Source organism: Lathamus discolor, chromosome 4 (assembly GCF_037157495.1).
Source record: "Lathamus discolor isolate bLatDis1 chromosome 4, bLatDis1.hap1, whole genome shotgun sequence".
NCBI lineage: Eukaryota > Metazoa > Chordata > Aves > Psittaciformes > Psittacidae > Lathamus > Lathamus discolor.
This window is the reverse complement of record NC_088887.1, coordinates 1,053,674-1,073,779: the sequence shown is the minus strand read 5'-3', so window position 1 is coordinate 1,073,779 and position 20,106 is coordinate 1,053,674. Positions and strand designations below refer to the sequence as shown.

The following is a 20,106-nucleotide window of genomic DNA, read 5'->3' as shown; positions in this document are numbered from 1 at the left end:
GTGAAAATAAGAAAATCTCAAGTGCCAAGATTGGATGTGACGAAACAAAAAGCCCTGACCCAGAACTAAGGTCTTCTCAGTGTAACAGCACAGACAGCAATATTCACCCCTATGTGAAAAGCTAAGCAATAAAGCAAAACAGGGAGAAAAAGTAGGATTTGATAGGTGCTAATAAGTATTATTTGGAGGGCAAAAAGCCGTCATGGAGGCATTTAAAAAAAATAAAATCTGAATCTGTAGCACCAAAAATCTGAAAGTACATTAGAAGGAGAAAGCAGTAAAAATTAGTCAGTTATGCTGGGAAGTTGATATAATGCAGGCAACTGAACAATAAAGGAGGATATTACAGAGCATCCAAGGGGTTTATGGCTTTTTTCAGGGGAGCTCTTCTCACAAGCAAGCATGCTGCATAAATGCTTCAGACCAGCATAAGGCAGGATACTGAAGCAGCTTAAAGATAAAGCATGGTCTGGGCATTCAGGAGTTTCAGAACTACTCCAGGTCACTGTGCCCCACTTAAGCAAAGGCTTTATTGCAGATAGAGGTGTTTTAAAAAACCCAAAACGACACAAAATGAACCGGAATTGATGAGAAGCAGTAGGGTACTTGAGTGTACCTACGAGTTCTGAGTAGCTGTTCTAGCTGCCAGCACTGGAAAGACTTCTGTCAAGAAAATACATGCTTCTCTTCTGTAGTAAAGCTCTTCTGACATGCAGACAAAATAGCAGAGAAAGGAAAACTGTCCTGTTATAAATAACTTGGAGCTGAGGAAGCCATTCTTTAGGGTAACTATTTATGGAAGTACAAGCAGACATGAAATCCACTTGGACTTAAATAAAAGGGTCAGTTATACCACAGCGAACTACCAGCAAGCTACCTTTGTCATTGAGCAGCTAGTGGCAGTAGTAAAGAGCTCTCTTCATAGCTTTTACACACCCAGACTCTTGGCAAAGAGAAGGAGTGGACAGGAAAACAGCAGATGACCTTATTAAATGCAAAATATTTATTAAATGGAATAGTGTAATTATTCATGTACAGATATTTTCTGCATGAATTGTACTTTTTCCAAGAAAAAAATAAAATCAAACCCACATATACAAAGTTTCTTTTCATATAATGTATTATCACTGTGGAAGCCTTTAAACTTCATTATCCATCATGTCCCTCCAAACCCATGAAATGTTAAAGGTATTTATGCTACTGGGAAGACTACAGACAACCAATGTTTTTAGCGGAAACCTAGTGCCACTGGCCTGAGTCTCATGTCATAGCCTGTGATAGTATAGCAAAGTTTGAAGGATTTCCTGTTCTTGCTCTCTCCCATAAGGAGATTAAAAACAGCTATTGAAAAGCTATCGTTGTTTCAATGGTTCAGCCAGGTCAGTGAGTGATTTCAAAACACTGCTGATAAAGTACGAGTAAATACTCTAGAATCCAGCGAAAGAAACTTCACTGCGCACTGCAGCTCTCATGATTCTGGGGAAAGTGAAAAAAGTAACTTGTCCTGTGTGAACATAACCAATTCCTAAGTCTCTTCCCTTGACTTACACATTAACCTCATTGAGGAAAGATGTGAGGATATCAGACTAATGTGAAAGTGACTATGAAGAATAACCTTCAGCGATACCAGGTCTGTATATTTTGAGTACATTCCAAGGTGCAGCTGAAGCGTAATAATTTGCCATTTATACGTTCACATGAGTGAAACAAGGTACTGGAATTTTCACTATATGTGAAAGTGCAATAATATCACAAAGTATACAAAGGTTACATAAAGAGAAGCTATCTAGGTCAATGAATCAAAAAATGTTAAGATTTTCAAACAGAAATATATTTGAAAACATAAAAATGCCCTGACACTACTTCAACAACATCATTTAGGTCCTCTGCAGGTTAACTAGACTCATCTACCTAAATAAAGCAGAGAGAGAGCATCCCAGAAGGTCCAAGATAGGCGTGTTAGTATCCTAAGTAGGAGTGCAAAATTCAATGACTTACAGTGCACGGTGATGGTGGTCGAATCCATCATGCTTTTGTCAGTCAGAGCGCACTTATATTCTCCTGTTGCATTTCGCCTCACATCTGTCATTACATAAGTATCTGAGCTTCTTATGCCTTCTGTTTCTCCCTGTGGATGGAAAACAGAACACTTGCATATGGGCCTACTAAAACCATTTGTTTCTTATGAGGATTTTTCTTATTACAAGGGTACTGAAATACACCAAAATATGTATAGACACAGCATCACTGAAGTGTAATTACCTGTTAGTAATACTAAGGTTTATTTCCTGCATGACATCAGAGTATTAAAATCCACCTACAATTAAGAGCTTACTCTTTTAATTGAATGATTAACTTATTTTAAGAGGTTATTAACATACAAAATGTGAACATTTAGCAGAAAGAAAACGGGAGAAAGCAGGAGACAGTCTACAAATAAGAGTGTTGTAGAAATCACAACAGCAGAACAAATTGTGCCTCTAAATCTGTATCTGAAATTATATATTCAGTTTAGGAAAAATCACGAAGTGTACTGCAGTGCACAGTTTTTAAACAGCGCAAACAAACCTTGCTCTATCCATATCACGGTATGGAGTCTGGTAGGGTATACGCCACTTTATATGTATTTATCTACAAAAACTGGTGTTTTCAATTAGGCAGCAAACATTGCTTTCTGGCTGCCCAGTTCTCCAGTTCCCCCCCAATTACAACTGACTGACTTAAACCACCTTTAAAACAAGCACAGAACAAACCCCTAATTTGTATCTCTGAATTCAGAAACAGATTTAATATACCATGAGTCTTGCATAGAAATCACCAATTCCAACTGCCCTTGAGAAAAAGGACTGGTATCGGGCAGAGGGAGACTGAAGGTAAGACAAACTTGGGTGCTCAGCTCACTCACTGTGATAGCAGAGCGAGGGGAGATACCATATATTGTCTCATCCCTAGCAGTGGGTTCCCAGCATGACTCACTGAATCTAAATGGCTGTTCTGAGATAAGACTTCAGCTCCTAGTTTCCCTTACAGCTCTTTGGCCATTCAAACATGCCAGGAGTCCAAAGTAGATGAGGATTATATTCAAAAGGTGACATGCAGTTTTTGAAATGCCTTGAAGCATGCCACTGCCTTTGGCCTCCCTCAAAAACAGCTGTTTGCTACTGCAGTAGGAACAAAAAAAGGGATATAAACTAGGAAAGAGAAGCAGGACACTGGAAGCAGGACTAGGAATATAAAGCCCCATTTGCCTGTGGATTTCACCAATACTAAGATTAATGGTACCATGCATCTTATGCATTTGACAGATTTTTTCTGCGCTTTCTTCTGTGCTGTCGCACTTGTTCTTTTTGGTATTGTTATGGCAACAATTAATGAATTAACTGAAGAAAAGGAATTGCACAAAGATTCATCTGTGAAAGTAAAAAAAAAAAAAAATAGCTGAATTGATTTCTTGTACTTTCCCTGCTAGATCTTTGCTTGTTATGACAACAGATGAGATGGTTTCATTCAAGATGCTGAATGGCTTCAGTCAAAACTGCTTCTTATCAGAATATCTGATGATGGGAAATGAATTTAAGTAGTAGTAATTTCTAGTGGGTCCAAGCCTCAAAAAACCTCAGGTAGGTGGGGTGCAGAAGATGTTTCTTCAGAATAATTTGCCCACTCAGGTGAGGCATTCTGAGAGCCTGCTGCAATGGCTGATGTCTGTCTTGTTTTGTTGCATTGAATTCACTCCTTCATTTGTTAGAAAGTCACAGATACACTGGCATGCAGCAGTATCTGTAGGAAGGGACAATACAGAATATTTCACTACACAGTGATAGCGAGGCAGGACTTACTGGAATGTAAAACAGGAACTCCTGTGGAGGAGGGTTGCCATTTCCTGAGCACTTCAGAGTGATGTTATCGCCTTCTTTAACCGTACTACTTTGTGACAGCACTTGAATAGTCACCTTCTCTGTTGGATCTGTGAAAATAATGTACACATTTAATAGCTTCCACAAAAACCTGCACTGTTACACTATGCAGACAATATTCATGGCCGAAGAGTACATGATTTTATCATCAAATGGGTGAAGGTATTCACATATGTAAAAAGAACTGACGTTAATCACACTTTTTTGCCAATGAAGTAAGTGCAAAGAAGCCGTATGATTTCATTCATTTTTCTTCACCAAAATACCTGTAACTGAAACAGCAATGATTACAACCATGTCATGTACTTAAAAGGAAAAAAACCCTGATGGGTATGAACAGTTCCATGGTGTGATTTCATTATGAGGCATTAACTTGTTCTCTGTGAAGCTTACTGTTCAGAGGACTGCAGCAATCAGAAAAACAACTGAAGCTCTCAATGCCTTGCATTAGTACTAGATAATAACCTTCTTGCATTAAAAAGAAAGAAATATGAACTAAGCGACTATGTTCAGCCTATTCTATATGCTGATCACTACAGGTTTTCAGAAAGATGAATCTGGTGAACATAATAGGACCCTTAACATAGTCAACAAAACTGTAAATGTAACATACTTCTGTCATGTTCAGTGAAGTTGAACTATAACTTACTTTTTACATTGGTATTTTTTTTAAGCAGGGACAGAGTACACTTTAATAGATGCTATTCTTTCCAAATAGAAACCTAAATATATTAAAAAAAAAAAAAAAAAGGAAAAAGAGAGGAAAATGAACAAAAGCACAGGAACAGGAGCAGAAAGCTCTCAGTGCTTTAGTTTTAATGGATAAATAAATCCCACCAAAGATGCCAGTCTTGCATCAAGACACAGTAGAGCGCATCTTATTAGACACTAAAAAAAAATTACATAGCAGAGAAACCCTTGCCTGACAGTTGATTTCGTATGTCTAGTGAAGCGTGTGCTTCACAGCCCTCCCGGCCCTTAAGGCATTCATCATGTCTGTCTTCTGCTGTGGGATTTCTCAATTAACATGAACTGCATTTTGCTGTGGCCTTTTAATGACTGAGAACCCTAACACAGCATCTCTCCTCCTCATAGGAGGATGGGTATTGGGCTTAAACAAGCTACATCCTCCCTCCTTCAGATACAGTACCCTCCACTCCCTTCCAGGTCCGAATAGCTTCCATTTCAGTACCTTCAGAGCTGAAGCACAACTCAGCCTGCTTAGGAAAGAGAAGTCCAGCATCACTGCTGGTGTGGAATGCAACAGATGCAATGAAGTAGCTGGTCAGGAAGCCCAAGCGCACCTCTTGACAACAGCTGGGCAAAACCCCCATGTTTCAGGGGCTGTCTGGTGAGCTGGCCTGCTGCAGAAACTTTGCATTAACTTGACAGAAGGGGAGACAAGATGACTAAATGTGAAAGTTACTGTAAAGGATGTCTAAATATACCCTTGAATTGCTTAGGCTCTGTCTCAAGAATGAAAAGGGATGAGGCACCCCTGCCCATCGCAGGGAGGTTGGAACTGGATGATCTCAAGGTCCTTTCCAACCCTGACTGTTCTATGATTCTATGAATTATAATGAAGATGACTTCTAGGATTTTAATTTGGAACAGGTTTTCCCACAGAGATGAACAGAACGGCATTAAAAATGGACAGATAAGAATGACTTTTTGCAAACCACCAGTCTTCCCTGCAGGAATATGTTACCCTTCTGTCTCCTGCAATCAACCAGGAGCAAATCTTTGATTTCATTCTCCAAACTGGAAAAAAAATATTTACAGAAGTGAGTAACAAAACACTGATTTGTTCTCTAGGGTGAAGAGGTCATCCTTTTGAGGAAAACACAACCTGATGATAGGAAACCAGAGTGTTCAGTGCAGTGCTGAGTGCTGCTTAGCACAGGTAATGGGCTCCCTTACTTTCACAAATAAACAAGAGGGGGCTGGGGAAGATGTATCTTGCCTCTCAGTGGCACATATCCCCAGCTTGGCCCACCTTACCATGGGCTTCTCTAAACCAGAGAGTCTGCTTTCCACAAGAGCAGAAGTCTGGGATCCAAAAGACAGTTCTTCACTAAATGAATGCTGCTATCCCAGATCCACCATGGCCGCAACTGCAGAACTGCAAGGGAAATACCAGTGCTGGAAGCAGCATGAATATAGTGCCTGACTAATCTGTCATGTAATGAAGTTTATCCATAACAAGACAGACTCTTAACAACAGGGCATGACTGGAAAGTCCACTGACAAACAGTATCTTTTTACACTGATTAATATTGAGCAGAACCCAGCATAACTGGAGTTTAGGGAATTCAGACACCCGAGATACTATCTAAATGTCCAGCTCCAGGAGTTCTCGTGTATTACTTACGTTACTTTCAGCAGGTTGCTTGCTACAGCTGCAAACCAAATCCGGTAACTACTGCCAGCTGAGCAAAAGTTATCCAATTCCAGACAACACACAACATGGTACGAGCTAATTCACTCTTCCTCTCTTACAGTGGCTGGCTGCTTCCAGGATGTCAACTAGGTAATAAACACTTAAGTACTAGAGGCTGCACTAGCCCAGAGCTAAACCCCACCTCCAAACAGTAAAACATTTCTTAGATCCTGACTGAATAGGTACATCTTTAAAACAATCTTGTGTAGACACAGTTTTAAGCATGCTTTTCTCATTTATGCATAAATGCTTAAATCGCAAGGAACAAACAACAGGTCTGCTTCGTGATTTTCTTCTACTTGCTTCAGAGATGCAAAACACAGTTAAGTTTTGACACAGTCAATCTCAAAAAGAATCCCAACCCTGGAAGACCTCCATTTATTTGAGTTGGAGTCTGCCTCATCTGAATTATATTTGACTTATAAAAAAAAAAAACCACAAACCACCACATTTATTGGGAAAGAAGCTAATTAGGATCACTGAACTAAATTACAAAACAAAGAAAAGATCAGACATCACTGTCATCAAGTAACATCAGTCATGAAATTCATCTGTTGAAGCCTTGGACATCTATTAATAAAGAGTTTCATAAATTCATTTGGAGATGCATTTGAGCAGAGTAAGAAATGGAAATTATAGCAAATGAAAATACTCAGAAAGGATAACTCCATACTCTAAACCCAAAGTTCATACTTGAGGCCTCTTCACTGCTGAAGGGTGTGCCTGCCTCCCACTGTTGCCTCATTAGCAGCACAGTGATACTGCCTGTCTCTGGAGGAAGAACTATCTTAATTAAATTGTGTGTTACTAGACCAGGATTAAAAGAGCTGGTCTAGAAAACAAAATGTTTCATACAGAATGCACATGATATCTGGCACAGTAACTATTCTGCAGTGCTGTGCAGACTTCCTTTTCCTTCATATCAGGTAGTCCTTAATTGCAAGTGCACATACTATGTGTACCATGGAAATCTGCAAGAGACTCATCCTCAACAGATGAAATAGTCTGATGCATGAAAGTGGAGGGGAAATGAGGACAGCAAAGGATCTCTCAGCAAGTAATAGCAAGAAATGCTTTCTGGTCATCACAATTCTTCCCTGTGAAGATCTGCCATACACAGCAGGAGTTATTTGTGGTCATGGGGCTCCACAGTTGAGAGAAATAAAGAGAAAACACCAGGGAAATTTGGTGCCCAACTTTAAAGCAAAACCAAAATATAAAAAACCCCTCTAGCTTTAAAGTGATGGGATATGTTTCTGCAGGCTGGAAATACCTATGCTATTTCCAATTATAATGACTGCTGTCCCAGAGGTTTTCTTCTCTATTTCTGCTGGTTGTCATTCTGGACAAACGGCTTGTAAAAAGAAGGCTGTAATTTACTCTGGCTTCTCCAGGTGAAACCAAGGAGCAATTGCTCTAAGGTTTTATATGATTTGACTAAGGTCAAAACTGGTCTCCTACCCCTCCTAAACCTTGCCTGTGAAGGAGAACCAACTGATCAGCTAGGCAGACCTACCTACTTCAAGCCTGTGGCCTTTGTTTCAAGACAAGGGAGCAGATGGGCTAGCTGGAGAAATCCAGTCCCTTACTGATTTTCTCTGTATTGAACTGCATTATAGAGTTGTTACACAATGTAGAGCAAAACCCTATTAGATATTGGACTGTAGACATAGACTGTATCTTTCCCAAAGAAAGGACTTCTAAATTGAGGTATTACCTGAAGTGTGCAGAAAGGTAACACTTGCGTGGACATATTGAGTATCTCCTGTTCCTCTATATTCTGCTACAACCTGCTGCCTTCTACAGTCCTTCGGAAGTAGAAGGCCATTTTACAAGGTCATTTTACAAGATTTCTGAAACCCTCTTCCCCCCTTCTCTAATTGCTACCACCAACTATGACCTTTCCTTGCCAACTGCCCATTTCGTTTATTCAAAGGAGAATCACAATTTCCACTTGGTTAGTAATAAAGTAAGGAAGCTGCTTTAGGACTTAGGCCAGCTGGAAATCATTATTTATAGATTCTCTATGTAAAAGTCTACCAGTATTCAAATGACACATTTTAAATGTAAAAATCAGCATTTTTCAGCTGTATGCAAGCTACTGCATTATGTGCAAGGTAGTCTGCCTGCATTAGCTGTTTGGTGCTGTCTCTGCAAAACCGGAAAACATTTTAGTATACTAAAAACTGCATTGTGTATTTATTGCATATTTCAGGGGTACAAACAGTCACTGATGAACCACTCTAACCTCTGTTAAAGCTCTGAAAAGCATGTTTTACTAAGCTTTTGTGGTTACCACTTTCATCTTGTCAACACAGTCCTGATATTCAGCATTCTAATGTTAGAAAGTAGTATCAGGTAAACCTGCAGTAAAAATTACACAGAGTGTACTTAGACCTTCTTGCTGCAAACCACCTTTGAAGAAACCACCTCAACAGGCAAGCAGCAATGTCTCTAATTCTGTAGAATGTCTCTGATTTTGCTTCCCACGCCCAAGTTAGACTCCATAAAATAAGAGGTGCTTTCTAATAACTTACAGTGAACATCGAAGACAACTGGTTCAGACTGTATTGTTTTCTGGCCAGATGGTCCATAATATGTCACAATGCAAGTGAATTTGGCATTCGCATCTTCCTTTGTCGGCTTGTACTGAAGAGAGGACGTCATGGTGAAGAGTTCAGTTGACTTGTCCACAATCTTTTGCAAATTTATGACCACAGCTGAAAAGGAAATACTGTTTCAGTGTCACACAGGCAAGGTTGCAGCCTTTTTTCCTACAGGTTCTTGCTTACTCCGTATTTGTTATCAGGACACAAACATGCAAGCAACACAACACATTACCCAAGAGACTGTACACTGATGTACATCGGGAACATTTTATCAACAAAATCCTAACATGCTGTACATCTTAGAGCAAATCAAACCAGAAAACTAATTGTAAACTGGTGGGGTTTTACATGCAAATCTCAGCTCGATTTTTAAGCAGAAAGAAGGCCTCAAAAATCCTGGCAAAATCGGTTTTTAGGATCGTATGTACAACCGAATTTTGTAAGTATTGTCTATTTTACGGAAGGTAAGATATTGTGGTCTGATTAGCCCATCAAAATCAAGTTTGAAAGAGAGTGAAAAAACAAGCATTCTTTGTAAATATCCTGGAAAATGAATACCTGCATAAAGACATGATTATCTACATGTTCCAAACACAATATTGGACAGGTAGGAAATTGAGACAGTTAACACCTAATAAGAAGCTGGAAATTAGATTCAGGTTTCTACTAGCTACACGGGCTCAAGAATAGCTTTGCAATAATATTAACAAAGGCAACTCTCATTCCCCGTGATGTAGTTTTAAAGCTGGAACTGAAAGAAAGAGATTATGTGGCATAGCTTGGGTGCTTCGAATGGCCTAGAAGTTTCCTTCCAGTTTCATCTTTCCAGAAGTAGTTTTCCTTAAAGGAATAATACATTAAACAAAAGCAGAGCAACTCTTATAAACACCATTCTTCATGCATACACCTGCCTGAGGATTTAGGGACATGGGCTATTATTGAAACGTACCTTCTTCCACGGGCTGCAAAACTCTCCCATTTTTGAACCACGTAACATTGCCTTCAGGATAACTATCTCTTGCAACGCACTCCCCAAGCTGCAAGAACAGACAGGAATGAGTTGCTGTTTCTCTCCGCTATGTTTTACCATAATTCAATTTTTGCTTATGGTGCTTTGGGTTCAAATTTCTCAAAAGTTCAAATGCTTAATCCCGACCATTTTTCTGAAACAGGACAAAACCCATCAATGAGGCTTTGGTACAATGTGGAAGAGGGTTTGTTACGGGGTCTAAGATAAGGACGGGCCAGTACAGCAGTGGCGAGGGAACTGGCTATGGACCACGATCTCTCACAGACACACATGCATCCTTCTCTAAGCCTCATTCCAACACCTTTCTCCATGTTGACTTCAGGCAGCTGTCAGGCACATAGCTTTGAGGGAGAATGCTGCTCTTACCATTTGTAGCTTCTCTGTTTCTAAGAAGTCTGCTTGATGCAAGATTTCTGGTTGAGAGGGTTGTTCTAAAACATAAATAGGATAAAAGTACTAGTGAAGGGAGCACAAACAGCTGTTTGAAAAACAGAATGTTGCTAAAAAGCCCTCATGGACTTTGAGACTAAATAGAACAATCTGGTCTGGTATGGTCTTACCTACACTTTGCCACTACAAGGAGAAAAAGTGAGACACTTCTATTTCAGTATAAGCAGATGGATTGAAAAGGAAAGAGCCATCACTTTAAAACCTGTCATAATGAATTCCATGCATTCTGACAACACATTTTTTAGCCAGGCATACCAGTGCAGCACCTGGGAGGAGAACCTGAGCTGATTTATATGATACACACGCTGGAGAAGAAACCAGTGGTACAGAAATGATAGCAACAGAAAAGCAGCTTTACTGTGGATATTACTGTAGCCGAGCTGTCACATTATAAAGGAACCAATTCAACCTAATCATTCTTCTAATGTTTATTTTTTCCTAACTGTGATTGTTACATTTAAGAAACTAAGATGATAGAGATAAATGTAATTACTTAAACTGATTCTGAGTTAGTTATGACTTCCTTAAAAAAAAATAAACTTTTCCTTCAGTGCCAGTATGTCTTCTTATTTGCTTTTATTATGGTAGATGGACCTCTTAGCCTGCCAAAGTGGAGGATCTATCAATGTTTCCATCGTAAAAGAGTACTTTCTAGAGACTATATAACTTGTCTGTTAAAATAGTTTGGCCTGAAGCCCGGAATGCAAATTTTTATCTCCAAAAGAGACAGTTTTCCCCACAATTTTATAGGGAGAGGGGAAGGGGGGGGGGATTAAATCAATGTTTATACAGTCGAAAAAACCTCTGCACCCTAGCTATACTGCATTAAAAAGCATTCATATTATATACTTTTACAGACTGAAACGTCTTAAACTATGCCAGCTTACGGAAAGCAAGCTCCCCAACAAATAATGTGTGTATGTCACTAATCCCAGCCCAAAGTGAACTTACTACCTTGCCAAAATCTGTAGACACTGATGAGCTTACTGATGTGCAGGTGTGCTGCTCCTGCTATCACAGAGATTGCAAGCCAACGTGTTTCAACAATAATCCATTTGCTCTGTAGACGTGTGCATGTATGCATGTGTATTTGTGTGCACACAACTGCACATATATTGTTCACTTGGAAGACTACACCAGGATGGAACAAGAACGGCTCAAAACCGAAATGAAAGTCAATAAAAGAACCTCTTCATTTGACAGTTTAAAAACCCCCAACAGCCAAAAAGAAGTCAAAGCTATACACCAAAACCATCACAATTTCTCCGAAGGGCTAGTAAAGATTATTCTTTTAAGATATGTGCATACTTATTTCTCTTTTGTTACTTCTAATGGGAAAAGGTTAACCTATTCTCTGTAAGAACCTGTCAAGGACAAAACATTTTAATGTTAATTCAAGCAAGTGTGGTTTCACAAGACCATTAACAGGCTTTCTGGTTCAGATTTTTGGGTTCCATAAACATGCACAGTTCACTGCCTGTTACAAGTCACCGCTGGCTGATCTAAAACACCTTTCCCTGCCTCGGCTTTGCTTCCTTTCATCTCTTACCTTCCCCAGGTCTGGTTTGAGAAGACCATTTTTTGGTCCTTTGGCCTCCCCAGCCCTGCAATGCTCCTACTGAAGGAAAGGGAAGACTGCAGCTCTGTAGCCCCTGTGTGGCTCTCCCTGTTTTGAGTGACCTGGTCACTGAGCAGACACCAGTTGAGAAGCAGCCACATTCTCCCTCAGAGGAGCCTCTGAAAGGAAATAATCCGCTGCCAGATTCCCACAGCCAGAGCACGTGCACCAAGGCAATTCCCTACAGAAGACTTATTTGGCATTTACGAGCTCAAGGTCTGAAGCAAGAAGAAATTGTAAACTTGGCAGCAGCAGAGCCCACTTTGGTGGGTTTGCAGCTTCAGCCCACTGCTTATCTCTCAGCTTAAGAGCTTGCCAGAGCATTTTGCACCTCTGTATAGACTCTATAATAGGGGGGAAAAAAGCTTACTGCCTGCAAAAGCCAAGCATCAGTATGGTAGGACAGCAGCTCATGGCTGCTGGGCTGCTCAGCATTGGAAACTGGCCATTTAATTCCATGAAAAAGATGCTGACAGGATCCATCTGGAAAGCTGGTAGAGCTTGTTTGAGTAGTCCGGTAAACGAGACTAGCAGGTGGTACCTGTGCAATGAACCATTTCAGCTCGTTAGTTCTGAGTTAATCAGGTAGCACAGCTGAGGACATGACAAGCTCCAGTAAAACCCGCTGTCAGGCACAACTTCTGGGATACAGCTGAGTTTCAGGTGCGCGAGATTTTGGTTTACGAGGGTTCACACTGCTGCAGTTTAGCTCTGTATCTGTGGTTCAATGAGTTAGAAACTCTGCTGCTTTAATAAATGAAGCCTGCAGGCCATTCTTAACTCTTTTGTAATTAGAACGAGCAAGGCAGAAAGCAAGCCAGCAAAAATGAAAAACCAGAAACCACACATAAGGAAGTGAAATGCAAAGAAATGTTAAAATAACCCTAAATAAAGTTGTGAACTCAAAACTAAAAGCTGCAAAGGTTATTGTTCCTTGTAGTGCTAAGTCTGCCACAGTATGTGTGGCATCCTCTAGTCTTACCTCCCTAGCAAATAGAAGATTTCTCTATTAGTACTAATGCATACAATAAAACATACAAGCTGTGCTCCGTGGCTGAGTTAGCATTGCGTTAATATTTAGTACAGTACACGGTAATTCAAGCAGTTAGCATTTCATTTTACTATATACCACTGTCTCATCTACCTATTTACTGCTGCGTGGTAAGTAAACATGATAATTCGTCATCCTTTCCTTTGAAGCACTGTGTTAGCTATGTGTGCTCTGAGCACACTCCTCCCTACTGTCATTAATTCAATTGTTCCCACAGTCAAATTAGAAGTGAAATGAACAGAATTACTGTTGACTCCTAATCTAGCTTCAAACTCACTTATGCCACCAACAGACTTCCCTGATGACTCCCTGACACCTTCTGCAGACAGAAGCACAAGGCTGTCCTTCCAAAGCATGACTTTGCATTTTTCAGGCAGAAGTGTGATCTCTTTGAAACTGTCCATCCCCGCAGTCAACATGTTCCCACAACGGACTTACTTTGTGTAAATCTGCATCTGGAGAGCAACAAAGGCCAAAAAACCACACCATATAAAAACATGAAGCTGAGGAAGATACCCACGGCAGTCACAGGGCAGCATTCACAGATGCTAACCTTTGCCGCAGCAGACTTGTGCCCCTAAAAATGGGGCTGAGTCAGGATTACATTTCTGTTCTGAATTAGCACGGGGAAAAGGCCAGGTTTGTCCACACTCCTGTATAACCTGAGCACGACTGTGTCCCAGAGCACTGGGGTTTGCACTGCAGATTAGTCTTGCAGTTGGGTTATAGCGGTATCGCTAAAACTTGGCTGTGCTCTGAGAGAGAAGTGCAAACAGGTATTCCTCCTGGTAGCTCTGGAGAGGACAGAATAAGCATTTGGGGCTGGCAGCTCATTTTCCAGCCTCTCACCCTCTCCCTCACAGCTCATACCATTGCATATAGGCTGCTCGGTGCTGCTTTAAACCTCTCCCCTGATCTCATCTTGCAGACTGCACACAGTTAATGCTTCCCTCCTGCAGAAAAATTCACTTGGAGAACAAATGGAAAATAATCAGTGCTAATTTTACATTTTTCATTTCCAAGGCCAAATGACATCATATAAGTGAGTCATTATCAAAGCCTAAAATTCTCTTTGAGCCAGCACTTATCATGAATAAACTGCAAGTGCAGGCAGTCCTGTTACATAAATGCCACCAGTAGATTACATTTTTGAAAGCTGCAGAGATTTGCTAGTCTTAGTAATTTACTCAGCCAAACTTACTTTCTTGGCTTTAATCCTTCCCTTAAACAAAAGTTTCTGTAATTTACGATTCAGATGCTGATGTATGTTAACGGTAGTAACAACTAGATCTACTTACTGAAGACTTTGACTATCGTTGGCTCTTCGAAAACATCATCTTCTGTAACAAGCATACATACAAATCTCTTCTCATCACTGATTCTTGCATTCTTGATGGATAATGTATAGTTTTCTGAGAGACTCAACCTGTCTTTGTACTCTGGTACATCGTCATACTGCACATTTTTTTTTGTTGATGATCTGAAGGCAATAAATACTGGAGATCCATTCGGCATTTCCTATAATAAAAAGATAAATACCTCTAGTTTGCACACTCATTTAGAAGTTCCTGAAGATTTGCAATTGGTACAAATGCATCATTCGATTAAAAAAAAATAAATCTGATAACTACATCAGATGGCTTTTTCCTGATTAATTTCTGCTATACAAACAAGAAATTCAATGGAACGCAAGAGCTAGTTTAAGACTGCTGTGGTACACATAGAGAATATCATCAGTAGAGATCATTTCAATCCCTTGGCTCAATTTTGGCATAGCAGAGGGCTTTCTCTGATGAAGGCTGGTGGTTCTGGCACTAGCTGCCTCTGCATGAAAAAAAGTACCTGAAACAGAAGCATTCGTGAGCTTGACTTAGAAGCTTCAGTTTCCTTTTCTTTTCCATGATTGTTTTACGTATTCATATTGTTTGTCTGGGATATTCAGACTTCATTCCAAATGCAGGATTTAATCAGGCAAAACTGCCTATTTTATTCCAAATTAGTTTTTAACTATCTTTCTGTTTGTTTTGAAAGGACTCAGGAGCTTGTGGCATGGGACTATACATACAATCAAATATTATTACTTATGCATGCCCTGATAATCTGCAAAATAGCATTTTCTAGACATCCTCCTTATATTAATCAGTATGCTGTTACCATCCTGAGAAGAAATACAAAGTTGACAGCCTTGCATAAGACTCCCATACAAAAAAAAAAAGAAAGCATTTTTGAGAGACAAAGTTACAGGTGGAGTTCTGCAGGATTTGATTCCCCCCTCCTCATACACACACAGAGCAGGGACAGGCTCTGTTTGTCTTTATTTAAAGTAAGGTGAAGGCTGACTCCATCTTTACGTCCAGTATTGTGCTGGGGGCTGAAGGAGGTTTCCATTCTCTTTTACCCCTTGCACCTTGCAGCACTGAAGCAAGCTGTGTTCCCAGCACAATACCTCAGCTTGACTGCAGAGCCCACAAAAGCAGGAAGATGCTGTTACAAGAGATGGGTGCTGTCAGAGATGGGCACGGAGTAAGAGGCAACAGCTAATGTGAAGCTTAAATTCCCTTACAGTCTTTCTCCTTCTCCCACTTTCAGATCACTGTAGATGCCTGTCACACTGGAAAGAAAGTATTGCCTTGACTTGATACACAGTAAATTGGCTGTCAAGTGCAAACGAGCTCTTAACTCTAAGCCTACCCAGAAGGGTACAAGCAGGCATAGGCAGACATTCAAGGCAGCAAAGCCTGCTCCTGCCAGCATGCAAGTTTCCCCAGTGCCCCTGGGCTCCCACCAGGAACATGAATTGCTTCTCCCAAAGCAGCAGAGCAGCAAACGTAGTTCCTCCTTCTTCCAATGAAATATTCACCTAACCCTAGCATCCCCTCACACACCAAGCACTGCATGGCTGGCAGTTGCCCTGGGAGAACAGATACCATTTTCACATGGTTACAGGCGCTGTGTCAAGAATTTATACAATAACAACTAAAAGGTCTCTTTTGCACGTTAGATTTCATGTCCCTTTCCACTTAGAAGATGATATAACATTTGCTGCTTGGTACTTGTCTGAGATGAGCAATCCGAATGCTCCAGATAGAGATAATGCATTTTCTTTTCCCTCAAAATAGCCCTGCGTCTTCATAGAGATAGACTTGTGTCTTCCCCAAAAAAGCCAGCAGACTAAAACAAACACACTGTGAAATGCAGGCACCGCATCTTCTGAGCGCTTATGTGAAACAGTTTCGCTGAACCTTTTGGGCGTAACATTCTCCACTGACTTCTGTCTTCGTTTCCCCAAACATGTCTGTAAAGAAGGAACTCCTGGGTGGATGAGGGCTGCAAAAGCTGCAAACCTCCAGGTACAAAGGAAGGAGCAGGGAGGGATTATGACACACCTCCCAGCAGCAGACCAGAACGATGTAAAATAGGCTGGTGGATGCCATTTACGCAGAAAGTACTACGTAATTTTAAATCCACTGTTAGAGTAGAAATCACTTGTTATTGCTGGTAACAGTTTGGTCTGAGCATGAGAGAAGGTTCAGCTGAACTTCACAGAAGCAAGAAAGCCAGCTGTCCTGATGTCAGTTTGAAAAGCATGAGGGTTTTTGTATCCTGGTGTTTTTCAGTACACATGCTTTCAAGGTTTCATTTGACTTTGATATGCTTGCTCTCCTTTTGGCCTGGGGTACCAGTCATATATAGGAGAATGATATCCGGTGATGCTTCTAACTCCAAGCTGACCATGACAACCAAGAGGACACCGTGTTTTCACCTTTGTCCTCTGTGCACCAGAAATAGAACGAAACCACCAGAAACTGAGGTCAGTTCTGCCCTCTTCTTCAGCATCCATTAAATACAATGCAGCATGAAAGAGCTTTTAGTGACTGTCAGCCCAACCAACCAAAGGACGTCACTTTCCCAGGGACAAAACACTGTCCTGCTCTAGGCAGCCCACTTCAAAAGTATTCAAATGTACAATGATGGCTCTATCAAGCAAGTGAGACACCAATGGTTAACGTGCCAGATCTCTAATACAGCTTGGCAGAAAACTCCCGAATAATTATTTCTCTTGAACAATGAGATTAATTCCTCAAAACTCTAACCTTGGCAGAAATTATGCAGATCGGAATCTTGCAGCCTTACAACCACAGGAATAAATGTCTCTGTATCCGAGGCAGAAATCCTACCAATTGGAATCTTGTACTCTCACACACAAAAAAATAACATACCAGCTCTAATGAAGGTAAGGTAAGCTATACTTACGTATTTCCATTTTCCAAACATAAGACCATCTGGTACTTCTAGACGACAAGGCATAGTAATAGTATCTCCATATACTGCATTTACTGTGTACAATCCCAGAGCTGGAGGAGAAACAGAAAGAGAGAAACAATTTTAAGTGTTTTCTGGAGTCCCCATATGCTAGCTAACGTTTGGTTCACAGCTATTACAAAAGCAGAGCCGCCTCCTTGACAAATGGTTATTTTCCAGCATGTGGGTTTTACACCCAACCCTCTAATAAAATAGGATTCCAGTCACTAACTTTGTTTATTTAAACATTACAACCTTTTTGGGCCCACATTTCCTGCTGAAGTCAAGTGGGGACTGCACCCGCTCAACCAGATGAACGTGTATATTGCAATCAGTATCCACAGCTACTGTCTCAAACTTGACACTTCAGGAAAAGGAAAAACCCTAAACCTTCATTTTCTTCCGTCTCAAAACCCAGCCACTTCTGCCTGGAGAGCCTGTGCTGCAATGCAATATTGTGAGGAGGCCAGACGACAAGTGATGCTCTGCCTGCTGCACTGCATTAAACACTTGGAAGAAAATAAAAGAAACAGAATGCTATTTAAATGCTGGGTTCCCTTAAACTTGGTAAACAAACTATATCGTACATTTAGATTTTGGAAAAGTGAAATGCTTCCATGAATTATTTAAGGACAGCTTTTTTGGAAAGCTCAGCACAATATTATTGTGCTAATGCATACAAATTTACAGAATAAAACTGACCCACTTATTGTCCAAAACATGTGAATTGAACAAAAAACCAGACCCCAAAGTGATGAAATGTTAAAACACAAGCAAGTTTAAAGGGAAAGCTGTTACAAGTTGGGGCGTTTGCTATAATGCAACTTTGTTTTGTTCCTATTTTCCGTATTTGCCCCTGCTCCTTGCACTGGAGGAAAGTTTTGCCTCTGGTGCTTTCCTGGTGTCACTGAGTGAGCGTATTGCTCCCTGCAATACCCACATGTCTGCAGCTTTTGTCAGGGTCTTCTGCCCAGAGCCTCAGGATCTCCCCTACTTTGCTCTCCCTTCATTTGCAACTGGAGCTGCAAAATGAAGGGCTTGCTGCCAAAGAAACCTTATTTAAAGGAGAGCAGTAGGATGCTGGTGATGTAGCCAGAGCCGCAGAGACACCCATTCCTTCTAGAAACATTCATTTTCCAGGAGATTCAGCCCTTCTTGCTAGAGCTGGAAACATCAAACCTGTTCCCATGCACCCCCAAAGACCTGAGCCTCAGATCCCTGAACTTCTCCCAAATCCCCAGGCTACTGGGATGACCTGTCAATTATACTGACTGCAGATGTGCTCTCCACAGGGAGAGTTTTCCCAAGGGATTATTTTTCTTTAAACAAAATCATGTCAAGAAGCCGAACACTGAATCCCTTGCCTACAATTCCAGTTAGAAAGACTCCACAGCATTTTCCTCAGGTGAGGATTTCAAAGCTTGCTCTTAGCATGAGCTCGTATCTGCCATTTGTATCACAGTAACAAATGAGGCTGTGACTTGGGTCGTGTGGTAATGCACAGAGAAACCGTACTCCAAAACCTTTCCTTAGAGATGCTTACAACCTGGATGGCATCCCACAGTAAGGCAGAGAGACAGGCAAACAGGCTGGTGCGACCAAAGGAACGCAAGAGCTAACAGGCACCGCTACTCGCATGTATCTTAAACTTTCTTTCCTTCACACTGCTCCCTTCCAACTGAACAACTGCTAATCCTCTTCTGACGCTATCATTAGTCACAAACATGTTATTCACACTACAAGGCCTGCACGCTCTCATTTGCTGCGCTGTTTACGAAGACCAGCAGCTTGCTAAGTGACAAGAGCAGGCAGCCCACTAGATGGTGCTGAGTAAGAGCAATCGTTAAAAGTGAAAGGTTTTCATAAGAAACCAGCTAAGTTCGATTTTATGGAAATAGGACCAATGGTTTACAAAATCCAACTATAAATGGAAGTAAAATTTGAAGCTGGAACAAATTCTTCCCTTGGCCCTCTCTTGCACTCACCCTCATTCTGATCTCCCGGAAGGGAACAATGCAGCTTTGGCTTTGCAAGTTGAATCCTAATTCTCACTTCTGCCAGAGTTAGGAGAAAGCAGTCCTTTTGGTTCCTCTCTCCCGTGGATGTGAAAGCACACGAGACTTGCAAATACATACTCCATTAGTAAGCTGGTTAGTTCCCATTCAAATTCCAGTCAAGTGTCATTGAGTAATTTGAATTCTGTAATGGTATTTTGCATCACATGGAAAACTGAAACTGCTCCTCCTGCTAGGACATACTCCCTGTCATTAGGGAAAAACAAAGCGCCCCTGTGGGAGCTGTGAGGATGCTCTCCCCTAGACACCCGTGTAACCCCTGCAAGTTTCTAAGGTAGCGAGTATCCCTCACTGAAGAACTGACAAATAGCTTCGCGAGTGTGACTGAAACTGTGTCTGGCAATGATTTACTTACATCATTCAGAGCAGGTCATCAGTGAATGGCCTGACAAAGGCAAGACTGGCCCCTGATTTTAGAAAATCTCTTTCATCTCAAAAGCATTCCTTAGGATGGACAAACCACCCCAAAATCATGTCTTGCCATAAATCCTGCCAGTTTTCTAGGAATGTGTTAACACAGAACCGCAACCACACAAGTTTTACTTTAAATGCACAGAAATGATCCTCACAAGAATACAAGAGGTCCTGCCATAAAAATTTTCTCCTCCCACTTC

At 40.9% G+C, this 20,106-nt stretch overlaps 1 protein-coding gene across 1 annotated transcript in view; it reads right to left on the bottom strand.

Moving 5' to 3' along the window:
* The window catches only part of ALCAM (activated leukocyte cell adhesion molecule), a 121,580-nt gene that overhangs the window by 21,123 nt on the left and 80,351 nt on the right, over positions 1 to 20,106 (bottom strand). Inside the window, 7 exon segments of the mRNA XM_065675934.1 lie at positions 1,999 to 2,128; positions 3,840 to 3,967; positions 8,895 to 9,077; positions 9,916 to 10,003; positions 10,363 to 10,427; positions 14,414 to 14,633; positions 17,370 to 17,470. Of these exon segments, the coding sequence (XP_065532006.1) occupies positions 1,999 to 2,128; positions 3,840 to 3,967; positions 8,895 to 9,077; positions 9,916 to 10,003; positions 10,363 to 10,427; positions 14,414 to 14,633; positions 17,370 to 17,470 (915 nt within the window).